The 22,880-nt window shown below is 39.3% G+C and overlaps 1 protein-coding gene across 4 annotated transcripts in view; it reads left to right on the top strand.

Moving 5' to 3' along the window:
• The window catches only part of METAP1 (methionyl aminopeptidase 1), a 56,861-nt gene that overhangs the window by 14,504 nt on the left and 19,477 nt on the right, over nt 1-22,880 (top strand). For 2 of the 4 annotated variants that reach the window (XM_062199835.1, XM_062199837.1), the window contains exons 2-5: nt 8,826-8,877; nt 16,157-16,267; nt 17,678-17,738; nt 22,212-22,303. In XM_062199835.1, coding sequence (XP_062055819.1) covers nt 8,826-8,877; nt 16,157-16,267; nt 17,678-17,738; nt 22,212-22,303 — 316 coding nt within the window. Of the gene's footprint in view, nt 1-8,825; nt 8,878-15,345; nt 15,425-16,154; nt 16,268-17,677; nt 17,739-22,211; nt 22,304-22,880 lie in introns of those variants that run through there. The other 2 variants (XM_062199836.1, XM_062199838.1) reach the window with 2 other exon arrangements.

Here is a 22,880-nt window from a genome sequence, read left to right as displayed (position 1 = left end):
CCAGCATCTGCTAATCACCATTTTTCTTTCTTTATTGGAATTTGAGATGTGTCATACAAGTGAAATAAGACAGTATTTGTCCTTTTGTGACTGACTTTCTTTGAATAAGGGCCCTCAAGATTCATTTATACTGTTAGTAGTTGATAACATTTTCTTCCTTTTTTTTTTTTTTTAAGATTTTTATTTATTTATTTGAGAGGTAGAGTTACAGAGAGAGGGAGAGACAGAGAGAAAGATCTTCCTTCTGCTGATTCACTTCCCAACCAGCCACAAGAGCTGGAGCTGGGCCGATCTGAAGCCAGGAGCCAGGAGCTTCTGGGTCTCCCACGTGGTGAGGTGCTGAATCTTTTTTTTTTTTTCTTTTTATGCTTATTTGTTTTCATCACTTTGAAAGGCCGACACATACACATGTGCACATGCACATGCGCGCGTGCACACACACACATATTAGCCTTCCATTTGCTGGTCATGCTCCAAACGCCAGCAGTAGTAAAGCCTGCAAAAGGTAGCCTGAAATCTCTACATGGGTATCAGGAACCAAGCACTTGAACTGTCATCTGCTGCCTCCTAGGTCATATTAACAGAAAGTTGGACCGGAAGCAGGGGAGCCTAGAGTTGAAATAGCACTCTGATATTGGAGTCCCAAGTGGAGATTTAACCCATTCCTCCACAGTGCTCACCCCTTTCCTGGCTCTTGTATCCCCTTTCCCAATGTGCAGGGTCCCTGAACAGTGGATACTGGTGATGTATGCAGTCCATAGTCATCACTAGTTGTCTAATTGCACATAAATTTTCTTTTTTTAAAAAAAGATTTATTATTATTAGAGAGGCAGAGGCAGACAGAGAGAGAGAGAGGTCTTCCATCTGCTGTTTCACTCCCCAATTGCCTGCAACAGTTGGAGCTGCACCGATCCAAAGCCAGGAGCCAGGAGCTTCCGCTGGGTCTCCCACGCAGGTGCAGGGGCCCAAGGACTTGGGCCATCTTCTACTGCTTTCCCAGGCCATAACAGAAGCTGAATCGGCAGTGGAGCAGCCGGGACATGAACCAGCACCCATGTGGGATGCCAGCACTGCAGGTGGTGGCTTTACCCATTATGCCACAGCACCGCCCCCCACACCCCAGTTTCTTAAAGATAATAAATGACCATCCTAGGGTATAATTCTGACTTCATAGTATGTGATTTTAGCCACTGTCCTAACCTTAGTTTTCCCTTCTTACAGACCTTTATAGATTATGGCTTGTCCTTAGTAATAAGTAGACAGTATGTGTTTTTTTTCTAATATTAAAAAATTAGGTGGAGATACTACACTTATTTTTGTAATATTTTACATGCTTCTCTTACACTAGCTCTCTGATGGTTCCTTTTCCCTCTTCTTTTTATCTAATTAGTGTGGAAGCTTCTGTGTTCCCTGAGTCATTTGAATCAGGATTGTGATTTTTTTTTTTTTTAGGAAATGTATATCAGCTATCAGCTTTTATGAGGTTAAAAAGGTGCTGGGGTGATGGAAAAGTATTTTGCCCACATAACCAATTTAGAAAAGTTTCATAAGTAGAATGGATTAGGTTGCTAACTATATAAAGGAAGATCTCTTTTTGTGTGATTTTGATCTGCATGAATTCAGTGAATTTAGTACCACAGTTCAGTTAAAGAAAACGGGCCCCCAGTACCATGGTTTACATTGCGGAAGTCATCACATGAATCACAGACTTCACTGCTGGCTTGAGCCCCTGGTCTCTGGGTAAATAGTAGCATACTGCGTTTATCAACGACTGATCCCTCTACTTCCATCAAGGGCTGTCAGTGACTGACCACTGTATCACTGAGTTCACACAGGGATAGCGAAGTGTGTAGTTGTGTTACTTTCTTGTTTCCCAGTGATAAACTCTCATGACATTTTATAGAAATGGACAGTCAAAAAGACTTGACCAATATAGATGAAATACACCTTGCAAAAAAGAGATGATACTACAGGTGGAATTTAAATAGAATGTAAAGGGGATTGGAGAGGAAATTTGTGGGGATGACCGGGGAGTGCTGTTGTCGTTGCCTTTCCTGAGGCTCTTTATTTTCAGTGGAGGAACGGTGAGGTGAACCCTTTGATGTAAGTGAGGAAAATAGTTGTGAGTGAAGAAAGATGATGTGTCAGACAGGGATTCTAGCCAAAAAGTTGACGTTAAAGAAATTCCTAGAAGCATGGAAAGTATAAAGGATAAAATTTGCTTTCCCAAGGCTCTCAAAGGATTCAGTAATCAAAAAACGTTGTGAATTTTACTGTAGGAATTAGATGTTGAAATTGATACTCAACCTAGATGATGGCATTAAACATTAACGATGTTCACATGCCAGTGTCAGGCTGCACCTGAGTTTCTCAGCATTTAAGCTATTTGTTGCCATTACCAGCTACTTTAAGTTATTACAGTGTCTGTAGACCACCGGTTATACTAATACCGTATTTTTATGATATCTGTCAGTTACTACCTACAATGTGTGGCAGTGTGGGAGAGTTGCTGTTGAGTGGAAGATTGGCAGCTTTCATCTTCTGTAAATCACTTTTCATTTTGGAGTTCTTTGTTTTTCTTTTAAAATTGATTTTTACTAGATGATAATTTACATGGGTTTCTTGAGCAGTGGGCATATATATGTATGTTTTTAAGGATATCTTATATTGAATCCTAATTAAGTAATATGTTTCTTGACTGAGCTTATGTTTGTCTTACTAAAGAGGTAAAATGCCTGCAATTAATCAAATTAACTTTCTGTAATTTTTTTTAAAAGATTTTTATTTACTTTGTTTGAGAGGTAGAGTTATAGACAGAGGGAGAGACAGAGATAAAGGTCTTCCTTCCATTGGTTTCAAATGGCTGCGACAGCTGGAGCCAGGAGCTTCTTCCGGGTCTTGCACGTGGGTGCAGGGCCCCAAGGACTTGGGCCATCTTTTACTGCTTTCCCAGGCCACAGCAGAGAGCTGGATTGGAAGTGGAGCAGCCGGTACTAGACTGGGTGCCCATATGGGATGTGGGCACTGCAGGAGGATTAACCTGTGCCACGGCGCTGGCCGCTTCTGTAACTTTTTAACTACAAGTTATTCCTCATTTACCTTGTCAAATGCTTCTGGTGTGCAAATTCTCCTTTCCTGTTTTACCTTCTGTTTGTTCTTACAATTGTATAGAACTCTTCTTAATACTTGTAAGTACATTTAGTATTTAATCAGTTTTAAATTGGAAATCTCTGACTCTTGAGACTCCTACTTGATGCCTGGGTTGGCTTCATAGATGTCATCCTGAGGTCTTTCTTAGGCCCTTGTTTGTGTTACTCTTTTTGTTCTTAGATTAAATTCTGTTTTGTTTTTTTGTTTTTTGTTTTTTTTTTTTGGTGGTGGTGGTGGGGTAATAGCTACAATAGTAGCTTGCTGAAAAAGATTGTATGGGAAGTACGTTTTGAGATTCTGCTTAGTGTGAAACTATCTTGTTATATTCTGAAACTTGAGTTTTAGTTTGGGTATAAAATGCTAGATTGGAGATTGTTTTCTCAGAATTTTAATCTTGTTTTGTGTTTTCTTGTAGCTGCTAATGTTGAAAAGTCTAATGCATTGGGGTTCATCCTCTTTTTCCAATATTGTCATTTTCATCCCTCTTCTCTGAAAGCTTGCTGAAACTTCTCTTGTCCCCAGTATTATGAAAGTTCATGTTGAATGCCTTGGTGTACTCCATTTTTATCTTTTTTGGGTCTTTTCAGCTTGTAAACTCCTGCCATTCAATTATGGAAAACTTTTTTTTTTTTTTTTTGACAGGCAGATTTAGAGAGAAAGAGAGAAAGGTCTTCCTTCCGTTGATTCACCCCCCAAATGGTTGCTGTGGCTGGGGCGCTGTGCCGATCCAAAGCCAGGAGCCAGGTGCTTCTCCCATGCAGGCGCCAGGGTCCCAAGCACTTAGGCCTCCTCCACTGCCTTCCCAGGCCACAGCAGAGAGCTGGACTGGAAGAGGAGCAACTGGGACAGAATCCGGCGCCCCAACCAGGACTAGAACCCAGGGTGCCGGTGCCACAGGCAGAGGATTAGCCTAGTGAGCCGCGGCGCCGGCCTGGAAAACTTTTAAGTTATTTCTTTGCTCTCCATTTTCAATTTCCTTTCAGAAACTTATTTTTCACATGCTAGACTTACTGGCTTTATGCTCTAATACTGTCTCTTTAGTTTCAACTTAACTGTAATTTTGCTTTATGTTTGAAGACACTTCCCCAATTAAATTTTTTGGTTTACTTGTATTTATTTATTCATTTAAGAGAGAGAGAGTGAGTCTGCCTCTTTCCCTCCCTCTGTCTCCCTCCCTCCTTCCCTCCCTCCCTCCCTCTCTCTCTCTCTCTCTGTCTCTGTCTCCTGATCTCCATCTCCTGATTTATTTTTCAAGTGCTTAGAAGGGCTGTGGCTACGATAAGCTCAAGCCAGAAGCTGCAAACTGAATCTCCCTTGAGTGGCCAGAACTCAACTATTTGAGCCATCACCTGCTGCTTCATAGGATATGCACTAGCAGGAAGCAGAGCTGGGATTTGTATCCAGGCACCTTGACTGGGATGCAGCTTTCCCAACTTCATGCCAAATACTTGCCTTGAGATACCTCTAACTTTGTTTTGTGGCATTCAAAAATGATGGCCATGGTAGGATTTTGCCTCAGGCCTAGCAGACTCTGTGGTTTCTTTCTTTTTAGATTTATTTTATTTGAAAGGAAGAATTAGAGAGATTGATTTCCATTCACTGGTTCACTTCCTAAATGACCACAGTGGTCAACCCTGGGCCAGACTGACACCAGGAGCCAGGAACTTCATCTGGGTCTCCCACGTGGGTGCAAGGGCCCAAGCATTTGGGCCATCTTCTGCAGCTTTCCTAGGTGCATTAGCAGGGAGCTGGATTGGAAATGAGACAGCAAGGACTCAAGTTGGCGCCTATATGGGTTGCTGATGCTGCAAGCCATGGCCTAAGCAGCTGTGCCACAGTGCTGGTCAACCTGTGGTTTCTTCTTTTTCTTCTTCTTTTTTATTTTTAAAGATTTATTTATTTATTTATTTGAAAGGCAGAGTTGCAGAGAGAGAGAGAGAGGTCTTCCATCCACTGGTTCACTCCCAAGATGGCTGCAACGGCTAGAGCTGCGCTAACCTGCACCACAGCGCAGGCCTGGACTCTGTGGTTTCTAAAATGACTGAGATTGGAGTTCTAGGACATCTTCCCTTCCTGTACTTTTCTTTTCACTTCTTTCTCCACTCCTGTTGTTTTCCTTATAGACAGTTTTAGGGCCATAAACATCTCTGCTATAGGCTGGCTAAACTGGAAGACAGAAAAACTAGCTATCTTGCCATTTTTGCTAATTATATTTCTGATATGTAATAGTTTCTGGAAAGGGAGGGAAGAGAAAAGATTTAATTGCTTACTGAAGTCATATTTCATAAAATCATGTGGCTTTGCCCTCTCCATGTAAGTTACCATGAGTAATGAGGAGCTAGCCGTTTGTATTAGGACATGTAAGCAGCAGCTTACAAGTGGAAGACTGGAGTAGGCAATGTACAGTCTGTTCCAGAATGTAATAATGAAGGCAACTTATGGCGCTATCTACAGTTAGGAAAAAGCTTTTATGTACATGATAACATTAATCTGCATTCATTCTCCAACATATTCTGAAGATACCTTCATCAGCTGGCCCAGTCGGAAGCACTGGCATGTCAATGGCTTCTATGTATTGGAATAGTCACACTCTGCATAATGATATTTTAGTTAGCCACATTCCACACTTACAAAGGTATGTGCCATGTAGCCTAGGTGTGTAATAGTCCATACCATCTAGGATGTTATAAGTATAATATTCTGTGCTGGTCACAAAACAATGAAATTGACTAATGACACATTTCTCAGATAAGATTCCTATAAGAAACAGGTCTGTACTGGATACATGCCAGTAGACACCACGTTAACTACTTTTGTGGGTGTTAATTGCATTATCTCATTTAGTCTGCTGTATTGTCTCCTCCTGGAGATAATCAAACCCACATTATAGGAGGTGTCAATCTCATTTGATAGGTAAAGTAACTGAGAACCCAAGAGAATGGTTATCATCATTTCCTATGCTTGATAGAATTTTAGGGCTTTTAATTTTATGCTTATAAAAGACTTGTGCTTTTCAGTTCCAAGTTTGGTGCTAACTTAATGCTTTGAGTATAACACACCTTTATACACACACACACACTAAAGCAGTGAGAAAGTGTGACCTTAAGTCAAATAACCCTATGTCATAGTGTTCTGCCAGTCATTGTTCTGTGATATGATAGACAAACTGCTTAGCTTGCCTGTGCTTCAGGTTTGTCATGTAAAATGGGGATAGTGCACTTGGCTTGTAAGGTTTCCTGAGGATTAAATGAAATAGTGCAGATATTCAGTAATGGGAGCTGTTACAGTCATTACTGTGTTGTCTTCATTGTGGTTTAACACTGACCTTTCTTATTCTCTGTAGGTGTGATAATACTGAAGAAATCACTTAATCCCATTTAGAGATGAAGACTCTTGTAACAGATCTCTTTTGTGATGCAGTTTTAGATAAATGTTATTCTACCAGTTTGCTGTAACTGAGTAGGGAAGAACTGAACTTTATGACTCTTTGGAGGGGTTTGCGCTGTTTGGTAGCAAGGATAAACTCAATTTCCCACCTTAAAAAGCTTCCTATAGCAGTCATAACAAATTATTTACAAACTTGGCAACTTAAAACAGATTTGTTATCCTACAGTTTGGAAGGTCAGAAGTCTGACCCAGGGCTAAATCAGGTGTTGGCAGTTGTGTGTTCCCTTCTCTTCATTCTCTGGCTTGTGCCCACCTTTTCCCATCTTCAGGCACCTGATGTAACAGCACTCTCCCTGATGCTTGGTCCTTACAGCTCTCTCCTTCTGACTCCCTCCTCTACCTTGCAGGGACTGTGTGATTACATTGGGCCCACAGGGATGAACCGGGGTAACCTTCTGTCTGAAGATCAGTCTTGTAAGCTGTCCTATTCACAGGTTCCTGTTGGCAGATAGGGACATCTTTGCTGCCTGCCACACTTAGATTAGTTTTCGTTTAAACCTAAAAATTGGAAAGTCTTTACCGCTGTTGGTACCTTTCCATACAGTTGAAGTCTATTCAGATGGTAGATTGTAGTTTGAAGGAATGAGTGTACTGGCGTTTTCTGCACTTCAGTGTGGCAGGCTGTGAGGTTACAAGGAGAGTGAAGGGTAAGTAGTGAAACTCCTGGCCCAGGACGGAGGAGCTAAAGAAGCAGGTGCTGCAGGGCCTTTGGGCAAACCTCAGGGGAGGGCAGCCTATTGGGCTCGGTGTAATGTGGTTTGATGGCTGCACAGTACTAGGTGTTTTCCCATTTTTTTCCTTAGCTTTTCTGTTGCCTATGCCTTACTTCTTTGTTGTCTGCAGTGGTGCAGTATTTGTAGGAATTTGTGAATTTTCTTAGTATTTTTAATGATTTATTTGAATATCTTTGAATTCTATGTAGGAAACTATAAAAATCAAAGCATTGGGGCGGGCACTGTGGCTCAGCAAATTAGACTGCCGTCTGCAGCTCTAGCATCCAAAATGGTCACAGGTTCATGTTCCAGCTGCTCCACTTCCGATCCAACTCCCTGCTAATGTGCCTGTGAAAGCAGAGGAGGATGGCTCAAGTGCCTGGGTTCCTGCACCCACGTGGGAGACTTGGATAAAGCTCCTGGCTCCTGGCTTCATCCTGGCTTAGCCCTGGTCATTGCAGCCATTTGGTGAATGAACTAGCAGATGGAAGTTTGCTCTCTCTGTTTCTCCCTCTTTCTGTAACTCTGGCTTTCAAATAAATAAATGAATCTCTAAAAACAAAAACAAAACATAAATGAAATCATTGTCCAGTTAAATTATTTTCTGATTTATTACTAGAATTTATTCCTCCAATTTGTTACTTATTACTGGTGTCTACAATATGTTACATGAACATATCTTTGTGAATGAAAAGTCTGATTTTTTTACTTTATCCACTTTTTTCCCTAACCACTTTGTTTTGTTATTTTTGTTTTTTAATTGAGAGACTGAGAGACAGAGAGAAGGAGAATGACAATGCCAGGAGCTGGGGACACAATCCAGATTTCTCAAGTGTGCGTTAACTTGAGCATCATTGCTGCCTCCTAGGGTCTGCATTGCTGAGGGTCCGAGCTGGGATTTGAAACCAGGCACTAGGATGTGGTGTAAGGGCATCTTAACCACCAGGCTAAATGCCTGCTCCTTGTCCATTCTGACCTGTCAGTTAACTTACTGAAACTCAGTGATGTGCCAAGCCTGGGTGGGCTCTGGGCAGCAGCGGTAAAGTCTGTTACAGTCCCTTACCTCAGAGCTTATGTCCCCCGTAGTGAATATGGCACCTACTAAAGATGAGTATTCTGTGTGTGTATAACTGACTGGGAATCTCTTTCCTATAAATAATGGAAGAATCTGCAAATGTTTCCTTGTTATTTTTTTCATGTGTATGATTGACTAATTGATTAATGGTTCTTTGAAAATACTTCAGATTAGTTTGGTGACATAAAATTGAAATATAACTGCTATTTAACATAGTCTAATGTTTCTTGCTTATTTGAAGTGAATTTTAGACTGCTTTTTGAAGTGAAAGTTCGAGTAGGTGTTATTTCTGAATATTTTTCAGATATTTAGTTTGTGAAGACAGAGGCTTTGGTTTTTGAAAATAAAGTTTGAGATGACTATTTCTAGTGTCTTTTATTCCATAAAAATGTTTTGAATTAAGGAAGGCCTGGTATTAATTTCCTTGTTTGATCTTTTAGGAATGTTTTAAAGGAAGTTGGGCTACTCACAAGTTACTACATAAGAAAGCAAGTAAGTAAGATCATGTATCCTTACACTGTTTTTGTCTTATATGTGGCTGTTGTTCCAGAAGATGGTTCTGTTGTTTCTAAAAGTATATATAAGACATGACTGTTCTGAAAGTATAATCCTGAAAACGAGAATAATGACTTTTTTTTAAATAGGTAATTATGGAAATAAAATGTGGCTGAGCAATATCTTTGTTATTCTTTGTTCACATATTTAACATGAAAACAGGAGATAGTTGCTAGGATAGATGGAACTTGCTTTGCTTAAACAATATTTAATACATACCTGAACTTTTGGCATTCTCTTTTCTAGAAGTGTTTGCCCTTTGCAGGCAAGGAACACATGAACTCTTTGGCTTCACTTTTTGTTGTCTAGTTTTAGTTCACATTGCCTTTTCTACTCAAAATTACTTTACAGCCAGCATCCCACATTTGTGCATTCTTCATCTATGTATTGAAAATATTCAGAAAACAAGTGTCTTCACTGACCATTTTTTTTAAAGATTTATTTATTCATTTGAAAGGCAGAGTTACTAAGAGAGAGAGAGAGGAGAGACACAGAGAAAGAGAGAGAGGAAAGATCTTCCATCCGCTGGTTCATATTCCAAATAGCTACAACTGCTGGGGCTAATCCAGGCTGAAGCCAGGAGCTAGGAGCTTCTTGAGTCTCCCTTGTGGTGCCAGGGGTCCAAGGATTTGGACCATCTTCAGGTGCTTTCCCAGGCCATCAGCAAGGAGCTGGATCAGAAGTGGAGCAGCCAGGACGCGAACCAGCACCCATATGGGATACCAGCACCACAGATGGCAGCTCATCTCTGTGCCCATAGAACTGGCCTCCTGCCCTGAACATTGTATGCAAGGATCTTGGACTTGAGTGTCTAAGGATTTGGTATCCACAGTGGGAAGGGAAGGTGCTGGAACCAGTCCCCTACAGATACCAAGGGATGACTGTACTTTTCTTTTCTGGTGTTTTAATGTTGTTACCCATAGTCTAATGTTTAATTTTTTGAGGTTACTACATGTGATTCTACAAAGTGAACCTGTTGGCTGCAGCTTAACTACTGCAGTCTGCCCTACTCATGCAGCTGTGATGTAAATAGTTTTTCTGCTTCTTATGGCTGGCTTAAGACAGCCCATTATAAGTCCCTGGAAATTGATAAAGGCATTCCTGTTGGATGAAGGATGGCAGACAGCACCCGATTCTTAGTATAGGATTTTGTTTCAGCTTACTGATATTGATGCTGGTATCTTTGACTCATCTATTTGTGTATTTTTTAGGAGTTGGATGATTTAATGAAATTTGGTAAATTGTTTTATCAAAGCACATCAAATTGAGGTCAGTTAAATTGTTATTTGAAGGACATGGAAATAATTTTAAAAAGATATCCAAGTACTTTCTGTGCTTGTATAAAGTGACTTCTGTGTTCAGTGGAAATGTATGGTATGTGGGAGGAAATGTGGCTAAACAGGAGGAAAATGATGTGTATAAGTGAAGTTTATCAAGTTCAAAAGGATTTGTTGATTTTGATTTGTTACCTCAAAATATAGAGAAGTTTAAATGTCATTTAATGCATAAATGCATATATTACATGTTGCATTTTTAATGTGTTAGATACATTGTAGAGATTTTTGAGTCTGTTATTAAAATTTTATACTCAGGAAATGAAAGCATGGGAAAGAACAAAGGGTCAAGCCTAAATAGTAAGAGAGCTTAGGATGTGTTTCTGCCCCAAGGATTGGTAATCATTGAAGTGTGCCCGGATCTTCAGTACTGGATTTCTAAGGACAGAGGTACTGCAGTTTGACCTATACTAAATAGCAGGTGTACCCTGTGGAAGATGAACATAAGCCCTGGACTTGGCTGTTTGGATTTCACTTCTACCTCTGTTGTTTAGTGCAGTGCCGTCTTTTAGGTGGTGCCCTATTAGGTTTGGGGGGATAGTTTTTTGACTGGGTAAGCTTGGTGTTCTTTATCCGTTTGGGATATATTGGATGCAGGTAGCCTTTAGCTGGCTAGCCCTGTACCTTTTACAACCTGGTAAGTTGACCCCTAGTACACTATTGTGGGTGACAGCCTTAGAGGAGGGAATGGTGTAGAGAATGGCAAGCTTCAAAGCAAGAAGAGTTACCAGGAAACACATTAGGAAAAAAGAATGTTAAGTATCTAGGGTATCTTAAAAGATGGTACTTTATTCTAAGAAACATTGATGAGGTAACAGGGCAAGTAGTTCTCATGAAAGTGATGTATTCTCTTAATTTTTTAAAGTGTAGTGTATACTGATCCCTGACTAAGGGTGACTGTTTTTTAATTAATGTTCATGTGGCATATTGATCTATAATTGCTTTTTTTTAAAAGATTTATTTATTTGAAAGAGCCAGGGTAGGAGGAGTGAGTGGGAGACAGAGAGATCTCCCATCTGCTGGTTCAGCCCCCAGATGGCTGCAACAGCTGGGGCTGGGCCAGGGCTAAGCCAAGAGCAAGGAGCTTCTTCAGGTCTCCCACATGCGTGCATGTGCCCAAGTACTTAGGCCATTCGCTGTTGTTTTCCTAGGCACATCAGCAGGGAGTTGGATCAAAAGTATAGCAGCTGGGGACTCCAACCAGCACCCATATGGGATACCAGCACTATAGGCGGAGGCTTAACCTTCTATGCCACAGAGCTGGCCCCTAGAGTATCTTTATGTATCACAGTAAAGACCAGATTGTCAACCCCTTAATTAAAAGCATGTATGCTGATGCTTGGGTGCACGTGTCCCACACTGTATCTTCTGCCAGAGTGTGTTCTTAATGTAGCATTCACTTTTAGAATGATCTGTAGAGATTGTAGCACTGCACATCTCAAGATTATTATTTTATATTTTCTAAATATATCACTGATAAATTTTAGTGTTTGTCTCCTGTTTCCCAGAAGTAAAAGGAAGAATATGATAGATACTGTTTGAGAAGCCATAAATATGCTATAAATATCCTATATTTAAAAAAAAAAATTCTAAGTAGTACTTTTGCTTCTATTTTGCCCCTGCATACTAGCATGCTTGGCTTTTTTGGATTACAGAAAAAGGGTTAGAACTGGCTCCACCAAACTTTGTGGCCATGGATTATTCCTTTTTTCTTAATTTATTTTTATTTTTAATTTCTACTTCAAAGGCAGAGAGAACGAGACATACAGAGACAGACAAAGATCCATCTTCCATCTTACTAGTTCACTCCCCAAATGCCTACAACAGCTCAGTCTGGGTCAGGTCGAAGCCAGGAGTTTGGAACTCTGGGGCCTACTACGTGGGTGGCAGGGTCCCAGACACTTACGTTCCAGGTGGGATTTTTTTTTTCCTTAATTTTTTTAAAAAAAGATTTATTTATCCATCTATCTTTCTATCTATTTATTTGAAAGAATTAGAGAGAGATCTTTCTATCCATGGTTTTACTCCCCAAATGACCTTAATGACTAGGGCTTGGCCAGGCTGAAACCAGGAGCTTCATCTGGGTCTCCCACATAGGTACCTGTGCCCAAACACTTGGGCAATCTGCTGCTGCTTTCCTAAGTACATTAGCAGGGAGCTGGATTGGAAATGAAGCAGTCAGGAAGTGAGGCGGTTGGGACTCGAACCAGTGCCCATATGGGATGCTGGCATCTCAGGCCATGAGCAGCCTTGTCTGGTATGCCACAGTGCCAGCCCCCCAAGTGGGACTTAACTACTGTACCATACACCTGCTTAAGATGGATTACTTACAGTGTACGTTGTGTAGATTAAATAAGCAAATCCATTTAAAATGTGGTATAGTGCATGGTAAGTGCTCAACAACTGCTTCATTATCACCTCTGAAAGAATTTTGATCACAAAGTCCTGTCCCAAGGGCCGGCGTTGTGGTATAGCAGGTAAAGCTGCTGCCTGTAGTGCTGGCATCCCATATGGGTGCCGGTTTGAGTCTTGACTGCTCCACTTCTCATCCAGCTCTCTGCTATGGCCTGGAAAAGCAGTGGAAGATGGCCCAAGTGTTTGGGCCCTTGCACCTGCATGGGAGACCTGGAAGAAGCTCCTGGCTCCTGGCTTTGGATTGACACAGCTCTGGCTGTTGCAGCCATTTGGGGAATGAACCAGCAGACAAAAGACCTCTCTCCTCTCTCTGTTTCTGTCTCTGTCTCTCTCCCTCTCTCTCTCTCTCTCTGTGCCTCTGCCTCTGCCTCTCTGTAACTTGGCCTTTCAACTAAATAAATCTTTAAAAAAAAAAAAATCCTGTCCTGGGCAAAGCTGAGACATGTGCAGTTATTTTGTATCAGCTGAAGAGGCAGCCTACATATGGCCGGCGCTGTGGCTCACTAGGCTAATCCTCCGCCTGCGGCGCTGGCACCCTGAGTTCTAGTCCCAGTTGGGGCTCCGGATTCTGTTCTGGTTGCTCCTCTTCCAGTCCAGCTTTCTGCTGTGGCCTGGGAAGGCAGTGGAGGATGGCCCAAATGCTTGGGCCCTGCACTCACATGGGAGACCAGGAGGAAGCACCTGGCTCCTGGTTTTGGATTGGTGCAGCGCACCGGCTGTAGTGGCCATTTGGAGGTAAACCAACGGAAAGAAGACCTTTCTCTCTGTCTCTCTCACTGTCTAATTCTGCCTGTCAAAAAAAAAAAAAAAAAAAAAAAGCTTACATAGAACCTTAAACAATAAAGCCTGGATATTTAGTGTACTTTGGACAAGACCTTGCATGTATCAGGTACTACCTGTATTTTACCTGGACCTATTACATTGTGATGGTTGAAAGACAGCTTACTAGTGTTTATTTACTATGTCCTACATGTTCATAATCATTTTAAAAAAGACCAGTTGTTAGACAATTTGCCACCAATCCCTGTTCAGCTCAGGTTACATATCTGTTATATGTCCAGCATTTACGACTCAGATCAGTTCAAGCCTAAACATGTAAAATAACTTCCTTTTCAAGTGTATGTTTTTATAAGTAAATTATATCTTGGATTCAGTAAAGAACTTGTCTAGGTAGCTTTTGGGTTAACTTATTTTTTCGAGATCTGCTTTCAGTTCTCTTGAAAATAGATTGTGGAAAGATAGGAATGCAGATCAGCAGGAAGCTTTGAACGCTTTTACATCCTTGCCTTCTCCCTGTTCACTCACTGGGAGCGTACTAAAGCAGAAATCCTGTGTCTTGATTGCTCTTCTGTCCTAGGTTCCATGGGAAAGTTGTTCTTGAGGTTCATATTTCAGACAAAATCACTTGATGCAATTACTAGCTGAAGCAGATCTCAGCTTCTTAGTATATTGAATTATTTTTTATAATGCTTGACTCTGGGTGGCACTGAATGGAGTCTGGGGTGAGAAATAGTTTTCCTGTTGATGTTAACATTTACAGGGTTTTCTTGACCTCCAGAGCAAAGAAGATATTTAAAATTTAGTAGCATTGCAGAAACTTCTTTTTTATTCCTTTATGTTATATATAATAGTGTAAATGTGTTCTCTTCCAAAGAGATGTGAATCGATTGGCTGTATGTTTGCATTCTTGTCCATTGTTTCTCGAGGTGCTTTGACCCTGTAATTGACTACATGGTCTGCGGAGAGAGTATTGCATTGGAGCTGGCAATTTTTTTTTTTAAAGATTTGTTTGTTTACTTGAAAGGCGGAGTTACAGAGAGAGGTCTTCCATCTGTTGGTTCACTCCCCAAATGGCTGCAGCAGCCGGAGCCGGGCCCATCCAAAGCCAGAAGCCAGGAGCTTGGAGCTTCTTCCACGTCTCCTATGCGGATGTGGAGGCCCTAGCACTTGGGTTATCTGTTGCTTTCCCAAGTGTATTACCAAGGAGCTGGATTGAAAGTGGAACAGGGGCCACTGCTGTGGCATAGCAAGTAAAGCTGCCGCCTGCAGTACCGGCATCCTGTATGGGCGCCAGTTTGAGTTCCCACTACTCCACTTCTGATCCAGCTCTCTGCTGTGGCCTGAGAAAGCAGAATAAGATGGCCCAAGTCCTTGGGCCCCTGCGCCTGCGTGGGAGACCCCAAGAAAGCTCCTGACTCATGGCTTCGGATCAGTGTAGCTCAGACCGTTGCAGCCAACTGGGGAGTGAATCAGCAGATGGAAGACCTCTCTCTCTTTTTGCCTCTTCTCTCTCTGTGTAACTATGACTTTCAAATAAATAAGTAAATCTTTTAAAAATAAAACTAACGTAGATTTTTTTCTTTATTGGGAAAAAAAAAAAAAAGAAAGTGGAGCAGCCAGGACACAAACCAGCACTAACATGGGATGCCCACATGGGATACCGGCAACCCAGGCCGCCACAGTGCTAGCTCTGGGGTTCTTTTCTTGCTTTTCTTGTCTTTTTTTTTTTTTTTCTTTCTTTCTTTCTTTCTTTTTTTTTTTTTTTTTAGATTTATTTTATTTATTTGAATCACAGAGTTACAGAGAGAGAGAGGTCTTCCATCCACTGGTTCACTCCCCAGATGGCCTCTGCAACTGGAGCTGCGCTGATCAGTAGCCAGGAGCCAGGAGCTTCTTCTGGGTCTCCCAGATGGATAGAGGGGCTCAAGCACTTGGGCCATCTTCTGCTTTCCCAGGTGCATTTTGCAGGGAGCTGGATCGGAAGTGGAACAGTGCCCATATGGGATGCCAGTGCTGAGGGCCAGGCTTTAACCCAGGACACTGGCCGCACACCAGGATCTTTTCTTAACTTCTCTACTGTTTTCAATAACTTTGAACAGATCGCTCCCCTGACCCTCCCCTTTCCCTGCCTGTTTCTATTATCCCTTTTGGAAAAGAGGCAAATGATGGTCACGAAATTTTCAAAGCACTTTGAAATACTGACTTGGAGACCACTCATTAAGTGGGAAATTATTAGTTTTGGTTTTAGGTTTGTTCTGGGGTTACCTAGTTTTTTTTTAATGGGAGCATAGAGTCACTTGTAACATCTCATGTCAGTTTGGAAGGTTATGCTAGGACTCATAAATCATATTTTATAAATGACCTTCTTTTAATTAACATTGTAGAGGGAATATGTTTAGCATTTACTTGAGAACAACAGTTCTAAGAGCTGTTCCTATTTGATACAGTGTAAAAACTTAGAGTTTATATAGGGCTTTTATTCCAAGACATTTCTGTCTTCTAAAAGGAGTTAAAAGAGTAGTGACTATAGTGGTACAGTAGTAGATTTGATGATTAAGGGTAGAAATTTGTTGGGTTTTAAACACATGGTAATTAAAGTATGGTGTCACTCAGTAGCTTAACCATTGAAGCATTCCTGTTTCTTTTTTTCTATCTTCCTCTCACCTCTGTTCACCTGTCTCCCAGAGGATGAAAAGGCAAAGCGAGAACTGTCTTCCTGGTCTGTGGAGGGTGATATTAACACTGACCCATGGGCAGGTTATCGATATACTGGTAAACTCAGACCACACTATCCACTGGTGAGTAAATAAGGTAATAAAATTTAACATTCTTTTAAAATGGTACACAGAAGTTGTATTACAATGGTGCATCATATAATCAGGATTGAATTTGCAGAGGGACTTGCATTTCGGTTCTTTAACGCTTGTGTGTCAGCATTTGGGAGCTTGTATGGACAATTGGCAATCATGGGAGAAGAGTGAAATTTTAGATGAAAGGACTAAAACTTAATTTTAAAACTTAAATTTAAAACCTAACTTTTAAAACACAATGTTGGAATAGATATTTTCTGGCTGGCATTATGGTAATGTATATTATTCATCTTTTGAAAATTTTTCTTTTAAATTGACTTTACTTATTTGAAAGAAACACAGAGAAAGATCTCCCTATCTGCTGGTTTACTCCCCAGTTAACCACCATAACTTTGCAAGCCTAGAGCTGGGAACTCAGTGCAGGTCCCCCACAGGGGTGGCAGGAAACCAATTAACTCGAGTCACCACTGCTATCTCCTAGGGTGTGTCTTAGCAGGTAGCTGGAACAGGAGGGGAGACATTCTGATCTGGGATGCAGGCATCCTAAGCAGCATCTTAACCCACTGTGCCAAACCCTGGCCTCCATTTTTGAAACATTTTAAATGTATATTTGTTTCTACCTTAGTTTAGATAGCTTTTCTAAAGCTCCTATCGCTTCCCATGTTCTTGCAGATAGGGTTTAAGAGTTCTATTTTATCATTTTTTTTAATGTGTAGAATACCATGTATACCTTTTTTTAATATTACCTCATTAAACACCATTAAACTCCCATGATGCATTATGTCTGTTTCACAGATGAGGTTAAGTTATTTGTCTAAGATTGCACAGGCAGTAAGGGGCAGAGCTAGGATTTGAACTCAGGAAATCCAGCTCCATAGAACTCAGAGTTTTAATATAGAACATTCACTGAAGTTGAATTCTACTTTGTATCCTTAAATATTTGAACTGTATATTTGTAATTTTTTCTTTTTATTAAAGCGATGCATTTTTAACTTTAAAAATTTGGGAAAATATCACATACCTAAGAAAGTCTCCGTAACCCCACCTCCCAGAGATGACCACTTGGCACACGTTGGTGCATGTTTACTTCTAGATACTTCACTGTTGTCAGCTTGCCAGTGCGTTTGAACCAGCACAGGAGTCTTTTCTGCATCTACTCTCAACTCCTTCATGGTATTGGCTATTCTTTCCCTTTTTTGGATTTCCTAAGAAAGGGAAACACTAATGCTAGCTAAGTCAAGCTTGTCTTAGGGTGATAGGTTTGTGGTACAGTATTTTAGATCTCATTTAAAACTTCTCTTTTAAAAACTTTTCAGTGAGCTTTTTCCTCAACATTTTTCCCAGTTTTATTTTCTTTGTTAGTAAATAGGTTTTACCTAATTTTGTTGATGTTTTTAGATGCCAACAAGGCCAGTGCCAAGTTACATTCAAAGGCCAGATTATGCTGATCATCCCCTAGGTAAGTTCTGCTGGGCTGGTTCTTCATTTTTCAGTGCGTTGCCTTGATGACTGCTGTAAAGGGAAGGGGCCCTTTTCTTGTAGAAAACGTTCGGTGCTGGAATTTACTAAATGGAAACTTTGTTCTTTCAAGTCACATAAGAACCTTGAGAGATTAAAGATTCATCCCCCCTCTTTTTGAAATCTACCAGGTCTTAAAACATTCTTTATGTAGCTGTTAAAGATGACATTCAGAATTTTACTACATTTTGTGTGGTTACCTTAACCTCTAGATTTAAAAAAAGAAAAAAAACCCCTCCCCTCCCAGATTTGATTTTAACGTGTCGTGTATGTCCTGCTACATGTGTGTATTTAGGGTAGAGCAGCTGTAGAGGCCTGAGAGCCTAACTAAAGATTAAAGATTCTGGGCTACAGCAATATTAGAGAAATAGTAACAGTAGCATAGATAATGGTAGTTATGATGAAGATGATGATGATGGTACTTCTTTATTAATAACTGGTATTTATTTTTGCTTAACTATGTGTCAGGCACTGTGCTAAGTTCTTTGTACGTGTTACTCCATTTAACACTTGCAACATTCTTGAGGTAGGTTCTGTTGTCTTCTCCATTTTATAGATAATAATAGCAAGATACCCAGAGAAGTATCTATCTAGGTAATTTGCAACATAGGTCCATTGGAATAGTCTCTGACCTCAAGGCCTTACAGTATACTTAAATAGGGCTGTGTGGAATTATTGAATTTGCATTTCCAAAATGGTTGAATATCAACAATTTCATGTGATTTGGCCTGCTTAGCTATTTTTGCTTGATTTCCTGAGGAACTCTAAAGTTCCTATGATTATATGTCTAAAATTTATTATTATTTTAGATAAACTGAAGGAAAGGATAATCTGAATGATAGAATACCATTGATGAAATTTTATTATTCTCTAATATTCTCAAATATAGTACTACTGATTTGTATTTTAAAATATAGACAAGGTAAATTGTAATATAATAAAATGTTATGCGTTGAAAAGTAAATCCTACTCCCTAGACTAGAAGTAACTACTATTGTAAATTTGTTGTACAACTTTTTTTTTTTTTAAGATTTATTTATTTATTTGAAAGGCAGAGTTACAGAGAGGCAGAGGCAGAGAGATAGGTCTTCCATCTGCTGGTTCACTCCCCAAATGGCTCCAGTGACTGGAGTTGCGCAGAACCAAAGCCAGAAGCCAGGAGCTTGGAGCTTCTGAATCTCCCGTACTGGTGCAGAGGCCCAAGATCTTGGGCCATCTTCTGCTGTTCTCCCAGGCTATAGCAGAGAGCTGGATTGGAAGAGGACTCGAACCGGCTCCCTTATTGGGATGCTGGCATTGCAGGCAGCAGCTTTACCCACTACACCACTGCACTGGCCTGTTGCACAACTTTCTAGACATTATCTGTGTGAGCACATATTTAACCCCTTCCTCCATTTAGACGAAAAGGAACACATTATATATACCTTTTCACCTTGCTGTCTTCTCTCAATATATCTTGAAAATATTTTTTATAAGGCCATTTAAAGCCACCTCTGTTTTTGTTGCTGTTGACTGAAGTATTCCTTTGTGTGAGTGTATTGCAGTTTATTAAACCAGGCTCTCACCAATGGATGTTTAGATTAATTTCAGGTTTTTGCATTTACCAATTTGCAGTAACTATTCTTAGATTTATACCTTTGTCTACTTGTGAGGGTATGTCTGTAGGCTAACCTAAAGTGAAATGAGTAGATCAGTTTTGATTTTGAGAGCTAGTACAGATTTCAGACGTTTTTGCCAATTGTTAGTGCTGTTGAAAACACGTGAGTTTCTTTTCTCCTTTATTTTCCCCAGCATAATGTGTTGTCAGGGTTCATAATCTTTGCTAATCTGAATTAAATTGTGTTTTGCTATTATTTCAATGTACATTTTTAAATAAAGTTGAGCATTTTGCCATGTTAAAAGTCATTTGTATTTTCTTTCTTTTTGAGCTGTCTGTTCGCATCGATAGCCTTTTCTTTCCCTGTTAGGTTATTAGTGTTTTTCCATATCGTTCTGTAAATGTTCCTTCTGTATTAAGGTCAGTAATCCTTTGATGTGTATTGTATTTCTTTTCTCAGTTTATCATTTTTACTTAGCAAAATTTATTAATGTTTTCCTTTAAGATATTTGGCCTTGTGATCCAGAAAAACCTTTTCGGTTCAGAGGTTACGAAGCATTTGCCCATGTTTCCTTGCAGTATTTTATGGTTTCAGTCTTTCTATGTTTGTGAAAAAAGTTTGTGAGCTATCTGAAATTTATTTAGTATTAGGAGTTTCTTTCTTTCTTTCTTTCTTTCTTTCTTTCTTTCTTTTTTTTTTTTAAGATTTATTTATGTATTTGAAAGGCAGAGTTAGAGAGAGTCAGAGGCACAGAGAGGGGTCTTCCATCCACTGGTTCACTCCCCAAATGGCTACAACTGGAGCTGCGCTGATCTGAAGCCAGGAGCTTCTTCTGGTTCTTCCATGCGGGTGTAGCAGCCCAAGCACTTGGGCCATCTTCTGCTGCTTTCCCAGACGCATTGAGCAGAGGGCTGGATTGGAAGTGGAGCAGCTGGGACTTGAATCGGAGACTATATGGGGTGCTGGCACTGCAGGTGGTGACTTTACCTGCTACACCATTGCGCTGGCCCCAGTTTTAGGAGTTTTATAGGGAATACAGCTTTTATTTTTCTCAGAAGAATGTCTGGTATCACACCACAGTTATTTAGAAAAAAATCAGTCTTTTTATTACTGATTTGAAATGCAGTCTATATCATTATATGTTAAATTCTCATTTCTTTGGTTTTATTTTTTTGGATTCTAATTTGTTTCATAAGCCCGTTTGTCTAATTATGCCATTGCCAAATTCTTAATTATTATAGCTATATAATGTTTTAATCTTTGGTAGTTTTTGTTGCCCCCACCTTTCCTCTTTTTCAGAATTTTCCTGTTTATTCTTATATGTTTGTTTTCCCATATGAAATTTAGAATCAGCTTGTCTGGTTCCCAAAAAATATCCTGTTGGCATTTTTTTTATTTGGATAGTATTAACTTTACAGATTAATTTTGGAAGAATTGACACCTTTACAATATTGCATCTACTTATCTAAGACCAGGGTATGTTTTTCTGTTTTATTTAAATCTCCTTTATGTCTTTTAGTGATTTTAGATTTTCTTCATATAGGTATTCTAGGGCTTTGTTTGTTACTTTATCTTTTCAGTTATTTTTGTGAATAGCATCTTCTGTATTTTTTTAGCTCATGGTTTGTTTATGGGAAGGATATTGATTTTGATATCTTTGCTCTATAGTTTGTGAAATTGCTCATTTCCTTTAGTCATTTGCTAGGTGTTTCTTCTGTTCCAGGGCGATATAGGAGTATCTGAAATTGATAAGAATTTTGTCCTTTCCTTTCTAATTTTATGCATCTTATTTCATTTTTCCATTTAATTGCATTTGCTAGTGTAGCCAGAACAGTATTACAATAACAGTGCTGCTAGTAAGCAATCTGTGGTACTGTTTCTTGGCTTGACATTGTATTTATGTTAAAATGGTCACCGACCATGTTATCGGAATTATCCTTTCCAGATGATCATTTATTTTTGTTTTCCTAACCTATGACTGTGATGAATTAGGTGAATAGATTTGCTAAACTGAACTATCCCGGCCTTCTGGTATGAATTTTATTAAAGTAATAGTATAATACATGTTTTCTGTATTATTTTCTAATATTTTACTTGAAATTCTTCTACCAGTACTTATAAAGAAGATTTGTTGACGATTTATTGCATTACTTTTGTCATATTTTGAATTAATTTTTCTACTGACTTTATTACATTTAAATGTATGTAAAATTTGAATTAAGCTGACTAATTTTATTAATATTCTTAGGGCAGTATTTTTCAAACTTCTTTGACTGTGTCCCAGAGTGCGACATAGACTTTGTAACATGAATATGTGCATGTATACGTAAACAACAATCAGATATTTCATGGCAACATTTATTCCTGCTGTGTTTATTTATAGCGTAGTCTGCTACATGGTGACACTGCAGTTTGAAATATACTGACTTAAGATTCCCTTTCAAAAATTGATTTGCCAGTTTTTGATATATATGCTTCATTAGATGGTGATCATGAAATCAATTTGTAAATTTTATGGCACTATTCAAATGTCAGTCATTTACTGAGTTTATTAGCACACTGTGTGTCATTTAATATGTGCTCCATAAATATTGGCTGATTTCTAACAATATGAAATTTGTTCTTTAGAATTCTTCCTTCAATTTGTGTAGCAAATTCCTTTTTTTTTTGAGACTATTTTTACAAAAAAACTAACTTGGGCCGTTATGAAATATCGTGTGATAGACTGGACTATTATGTCATCTGGGATATGTTATGCTGACCAATACTAGGTATTTCTGTTCAGTTTGGTTTTATTTACTGATTTTCCATTGCAGGAATGTCTGAATCTGAACAGGCTCTTAAAGGTACTTCTCAAATTAAATTACTCTCATCTGAAGATATAGAAGGGATGCGACTTGTATGTAGGGTAAGAGTTACTTTTTCCTATTAGGTGGGACATGTTTAAGCATAACCTTAGAGGCAGACACAGTCAGTAATCCTGCTGGTTTATACAGGTTGTTACATTTTAAGGCTGATTAGCCATAGTTGTTGCCACAGTTTTTTTAATACTTAATTTGGTGGCAAATCTATATTTAGTTGACATTCTATTTCTATTACCTTTGTATTTTCTTTAAAGAGCCATATTTTTGTGATATTTTGTTATTTTCACATGTAATTATAAGACAAAGTTTTTGGCTCATATTGAAGGTCTTATTTTGAAATACCTATGATATTGTGTTAGTGATTATTACTTACCAGATAAAAATCACATCTATATTCTTTTCAAAAGAAAAAAATAATTGAGATATTGATACTGTTCATCTCGATGTGATACTTAAGATTTTTATGCAACACTTTATGTAAAAGTGATTTAATACTGATTTTCTCTGGTAATCTAGTGAAGTTCGTATTTTTACCACTTATTTTCTCTGTTTTTTTAATTTCCTTTTTTCCTATACCATTATAGAAATGTGAGAAGACTCAACCTTTAGCAATTGGTTATT

Source organism: Lepus europaeus, chromosome 8 (assembly GCF_033115175.1).
Source record: "Lepus europaeus isolate LE1 chromosome 8, mLepTim1.pri, whole genome shotgun sequence".
Lineage (NCBI taxonomy): Eukaryota > Metazoa > Chordata > Mammalia > Lagomorpha > Leporidae > Lepus > Lepus europaeus.
This window is presented reverse-complemented; position numbering and strand designations above follow the sequence as displayed.